Source organism: Eschrichtius robustus, chromosome 17 (assembly GCF_028021215.1).
Source record: "Eschrichtius robustus isolate mEscRob2 chromosome 17, mEscRob2.pri, whole genome shotgun sequence".
In the NCBI taxonomy this organism is placed as follows: Eukaryota; Metazoa; Chordata; class Mammalia; order Artiodactyla; family Eschrichtiidae; genus Eschrichtius; species Eschrichtius robustus.
The window spans coordinates 13,609,721-13,615,720 of NC_090840.1; the positions used below are offsets into that span (position 1 = coordinate 13,609,721).

Genomic DNA, 6,000 nt, shown 5'->3' on the forward strand with positions numbered 1-6,000 from the left:
TCGATATGAAAGTTTTCCTCAACTGGCCATCATTGAGCAACTGTAGTCTATTTTAAAAGATTTAAGAGGAGGAAGGGTAAGCTGGGACGAAGCGAGAGAGCGGCATAGACATAGACACACTACCAAACGTAAAATAGATAGCTAGTGGGAAGCAGCTGCAGAGCACGTGAGATCAGTTCGGTGCTTTATGACCACCCAAAGGGGTGGGGTAGGGAGGGTGGGAGGGAGACGCAAGAGATATGGGGATGTATGTATATGTATAGCTGATTCACTTTGTTATACAGCAGAAACTAACACACCATTGTAAAGCAATTACACCCCAATAAAGCTGTTAAAAAATAAAATAATAAGCTACAAGGATATATTGTACAGCACAGGGAATATAGTCAATATTTTATAATAACTTTAAATGGAGTATAATCTCTAAAAATTTTGAATCACTATGTTGTACACTTGAAAATAATATAACATTGTAGGGCTTCCTTGGTGGCGCAGTGGTTAAGAATCCGGCTGCCAATGCAAGGGACACGGGTTCGAGCCCTGGTCCGGGAAGATCCCACATGCCGCGGAGCAACTAAGCCTGTGTGCCACAACTACTGAGCCTGCGCTCTAGAGCCCGAGCTGCGCAACAAGCCACCGCAATGAGAAGGCCGCGCACTACAAGGAAGAGTAGTCCCCGCTCGCCGCAACTAGAGAAAGCCAGCATGCAGCAAAGAAGACCCAATACAGCCAAAATAAAATAAATAAAATAAATAAATTTTTTAAAAGAAACGAATATAACGTAAATCAACTACACCTCAATTAAAGATTTTTAAAATAAGAAAAAAAAAAATTTAAGACCCTGGTTTTCCTCCTCTGTAGAAAGGAATTGAACTAGAGAAGCTATTTAAGGCTCTTCCAGCCCTAAAATGCAGGAATGCCATAATTTCCAGATTCAAAGAACGACCCCTTGCAAATTCAAGCAAAGCACGCGCTGCATATTTCGAAGCAACCCTTCGGGATAATATGACATGCGCAGTCCCAGCCGCTTTACACGCAGCCCCGTGCCTCGTTATGCGAAGCAAACACAAAGCGTGCTAACCCACAGAGCGGGGAAATACAAATGGTTTTCCCCTTCTGTGTTTCTCCCTTCAGAAAAACACCCATAATTTTACAGTTGCCTACGTTTATTCTTCTTATTTTGAGTTGACTCATTTGCATCGCTCAGATTAGAAAATCTAATAACCACTCTGTAGGCTAACAAGCACTCAAAAAAAAAAAAAAAAAAAAACCCACACGATTTTTAATCACTGGTGAATTTCCACCCACGGCTTCTGCATACAATCCTAAAGGGGAAGCTTTAGTTTTCAGGTCACAATTCACGTGTCACAACAGCATCCTTCCTGCCGAGCAACCACCAAGGCAAACACTGCACATACTGGCCACCGCTGTTCCAAAGACAGAATCCCCATCAACACCGGTCCACGGCTGAGGTTGGCACGTCATGAACAGTATGAGAAACTAGACTTGGGTCCACCACATTCTCTCCAAAGAGCCAGGGGACTGCATATACATTTAATGTTAGGTGACCGGGAAAGCATACAGATTCACGCAGAGACTACAGACCAGAGAAAGTGAGGCACGCTCAGGAACATACCAGCCCCCTGACCGGAGTCCAAGCTGATCAGGGCATGAGAGCCTCTCCACTTACCCAGCATAGCGGCTGCTGTAAAGATGGCTGTGCCCTGGGTGCAGAATCTTCAAAAAGAGCAAGCAAAGAGGCAGCAAAGCAGCTCTCCGGCTGCTGGGCTTCCCGAGGAACTTCATAGTGCGAGGATGAGAGGGGCTGAAAGTTCTTCCCGCAGTCACCGTCACCCGAGGCTGGAGGTGGCTCCCAGCGCGCCCTCCACCCAGCGCACGGTCCCTGGGAGAGGGTGGGGAGCGGGCTCAGGAGGGAGCAAAATGTGACACTTCTTTCCAGCCTCAGAGAAAAAAAAAAAAAAAAAAACAGTTCAAGCAGCTGAGGGAGGGAAGTTGCTGTTCAGACTTGGTCTTGGGACGAGAAGCAGCAGCTTCTGCCCACACACAGCCCTGCCCAGCCCCGCGCTGAGCTCCAGGCTCCCCTCGAAGGGGCTGGGCCTCCCTGTGCTGACTCACCGCAGGGGTTTGCTGGGTGTCGCTTCATTAGGGTAACTCCTCTTTTTGTCCTCTTGTTTTTTGGGGCTTTTTTTTTTTTTTTTTTGGCTCTTCAACTTTTGGCCCCTAACTTTTTTGGACAACCTTCCTCCTCCCCTAATTGCAAAAGACTTGTTTGAGGACGAGCTAAACACGCAGGCATAGAACATTCCAGGCTTCGTGTTTTGATCTACCATGGCAAATTTCAACACGGAGTCCACATTCTGAAATGCACAGTGAACAGTCTTGATGAGCTGTGGCCCCTGGGTGTGGCCAGCCAGGCCTGGTCCCCGCTCCTACCTGCACCGGGACGGGCAGCTGCTTCCCTGGGCTTCAGGGAGCCCCTGTGCTGATTCCATGACGGCGGCATCCAGACCTGCGGCTATTTCAAAGGTTCTCATGGAGGAACTGGAGGTCTCTGGGTGCTGAACCACCTTCCCTGCACATTTGGAATCACTTAGGGAGCTGGGCTATTTAAATCAGAATTCCTGGGGGTGGGATCATTTGTTGAAAAAGCCCCTCAGGTGATTCCAGTATTTAGCCCCCCTGCTGGTCTAGAGCGGGACTTGTCAAACTTGGCCCTGCATGCACATCACCTGGGGATCTCGTTAGAGCGCAGCTTCTGAGGCAGCAGGCTGGGGCCGGGCCTGAGCGTCTGCATTTCTAACAAGCTTCCAGCTGATGCTTGTACGGCTGGTCCTTCGGCCACACTTTGAGGAGCAAGGCTTTACTTTAGAATGAGGTCTGCTTTTACTTCTCTAACAGCTAGAGGGTGGAGGGAAACCTTGGAGCAAGCCAGTTCCTTCTTGTTTTACCAAGTTGGTGACGAAGAAGGCTTTTTGGCATTCACTTGCTTCTACCCCAATACACTGGAAAACCCATCTTGGGGGAGGATATGCTTTGCTCTAGTAAATAAGAACATTGTTATCTAGGGTGTCCCCTGCTCTCCGCCATGCCCAGTCCTGGTCGTGCTCTGGAAGATGGTGAGCCAGCGTCCCTCTATCACACTCACTCATTTACTTCTCAAATTTCCTGAAGAGTCGTGACCAAGAACTCCTGTACCTTCTAACATGATAGCCAGAGCCTCTGGTAGAAGGCGCCAAATCTTTCCCCATGTTCTCCACCTGGGGAGTTGAGTTTGAGTCCTGTGAGTTTGGTCCATAACAGCTGAAATGCTTTTCATCTGAGATGATTCTCTAAAGTTTTCTACAACTACCCCAGGATTTAATCTGTTCTCCGCATCCCCTTCCCTAACACCCAGTATGTCTGCTCCTGTAGGGCACAGCACTTCAATTTTAAGTGTTTGTCTGCTTTCCTCACAAGGCTGCCTTCTCCTTGAATGCAGAGCTATATCCCTTTCATCTTTGTACGACTGCCTTTTCTCTCCTAGAGGGAACAGTGTTCACCGAAGGAATGATCAACCGTGTTTGTTGAGTGAGTGCCGAACCTGGGAAGGGATTCATTCAACAAACATTTACTCTGTGGTCTCTGTATCCGGATAGAGGAGAGGCCACCTGGGCAGCCGAGAGCTGTATGGGTGCCTTTGAGGAGTAGATGTGCCCAGGCCTCCTGGGTTTTTTTCTTGTTTGTTTATATTGTTGTTTTCTTCCTTCCTGACTTCCTGGCTTAGAGCTTTGGTCTTTGTGAACTGGTGAGGCTGCGCTGCAAGGCTCACAGGGATGTTTCCTGGGGCCTTTTCTACAAGGCCAAGAAAGCCTATACAACAGTCCGTGAGCTGTTGAAATAAGAGGTTACTGTGTAAATAAAACACTTCATCTCGTTGCATTTCGTTATGTCAGAGCAATGTATAAATCTGTCATATTATATCACAACATTAAACCAGGAATGTTCAGTCTCGGACTGGGGATTAAGCTCATTCTCAAATCATCCTGAAGGGTTGGATCCAGCAAACATGTTTAGCAAAGGCTCTCCAGACTCTGAGACCAAGGTAATAATTTCCTGGGCCATCAAAAATGCAAAACACCCTGGAGACATCCTATAACCTTCCTAAAAATTTCAGATCAAAGAGAGGTTCTCAAACAATAGAAGCCATTCCTAACAATCTTCCTCTGCTTTTCTAAGGACCAGGTTATCTGATCAGACTTCCCTTGGAATAGATAAGCACCCATAAAATGAGTGATAAATGGAGTCCATTTAGCAAGTGGGAGGAGAAGAGAATGGTTTTATAGATGGATTCAAAGATAAAAGTTCCATTTTTAAGGCACTGAGAGGGAGTGAATTATTAAACCAGTTAGAGACTCAGAGATGGAAAGATGAGACATTCTATTTATTGGCTATGCCTTTGTCATATTTTGGTGGAAGAGTGAACTTTATTAAAAGAAATATTATCCTGCAGAGAAAAAAGGAAACTACAGTGGGGAAAGGAAAACATCATCCTTGACTTGGGTCCGTTGTGGTGGATGATTAGATCATTTTTATTGTCTCTTCCAGATCTGGAATTCTGTGATGCATGGGGGAAGGTTTTGCAAATCCCTTTCTTAGGGATGCGAGCGAGAGCCACGTACGTGAATTTTGGTAAAGACCTCATGAGAAGGTGGATGGGTGGGTTTGGGCTTTGCGGTACAAGCAACCCTCACCTCGCAGTTGGTTTTGTGCTCAGGCCTCAGTGTCTTATTGACAGAGACCTTATTGCTGTCGTCTCTTCTATGGCTTCCTGCCATTGTTCCCACATGTGAGGAAAGAGCAAATGTGAAGTTAGGTTACTGCCTTATGCAATCTTGGCAATTCTGTAAGGAATGTTCTGAAGCTTCCTTTAACAACACATCACTAACAGTTCCCTCCCAACCTCCTTCAGCACCGTCTTGCCCCTCTGGGTTTTTTTTTTTGTTTTTATTTATTTATTTTTGGCTGCGTTGGGTCTTTGTTGCTGCGCGGGCTTTCTCTAGTTGTGGCGAGCGGGGGCTACTCTTTGTTGCGGTGCACGGGCTTCTCATTGCGGTGGCCTCTCTTGTTGCGGAGCACGGGCTCTAGGCACGCGGGCTTCAGGAGTTGTGGCGCTCGGGGTTAGTTGCTCCGCGGCATGTGGGATCTTCCCGGACCAGGGCTCGAACCCTGCCTTGGCAGGTGGATTCTTAACCACTGCACCACCAGGAAAGCCCGCCCCTATGTTTTTAATCTTTCTCTTGTCAACTATCCACATCTCTCTCTTCCTCAGACACAAGCTACTTCTCCTCTTCTTCCTTTCCTCTCTCTCCTCCTCCTCCCTCCCCCTCCTCTTTCCCCTCCCCCTTCCCCCTCCCTCTCCCCCTCCTCCTCCTTCTTCTCCTTCTCCTCCCTTCTCCTTCTTTTTCTTCTTTTTTCCTGGCTTCTCAAAAGCACACTCTTGAACCCTGACAATTTGCTTTCCATCCCTATCACCCCGATGAAGCATCCTCTTTTTTTTTTTTTAATGTTCTTTTTCTTTCAAAAATTGAGGTATAATTGACATAACATTATGTTAGTTTCAGGTGTATGACATGATAATTAAATATATGGTATATAACTAAACCATCACCATAATAAGTCTATTTAACACATGTAGTTACAAATTTTTTTTTCTTGTGATGAGAACGTTTAAGATCTACTCTCTTAGCAACTGTCAAATATGCAATACCCTATTATTAACTAAAGTCAGCGTACTGTACATTACATCCCCATGACATTTATTTTATAACTTGAAGTTTGGACTTTTTGACCTGCCTCTGGCAACCACAAATGTGTTCTCTGTATCCGTAGAGCTTTTTTTTTTTTTTAGATTTGACATATAAGTGAGATCATACAGTATTTGTCTTGCAACTTTCTCTTAAAGATCAGTGGTGATCTCCAAGTGGAAAAGCTTTTGTTCAC

The 6,000-nt window shown here is 46.1% G+C and overlaps 1 protein-coding gene across 1 annotated transcript in view; it reads right to left on the reverse strand.

The window, feature by feature from the left end:
* The window catches only part of CPA6 (carboxypeptidase A6), a 263,728-nt gene extending 261,922 nt beyond the window's left edge, over window positions 1–1,806 (reverse strand). The window contains exon 1 of the mRNA XM_068525813.1: window positions 1,691–1,806. Within this exon, the coding sequence (XP_068381914.1) occupies window positions 1,691–1,806 (116 nt within the window). The remainder of the gene's footprint in view (window positions 1–1,690) is intronic.
* Between the last annotated feature and the right edge of the window lie 4,194 nt (window positions 1,807–6,000).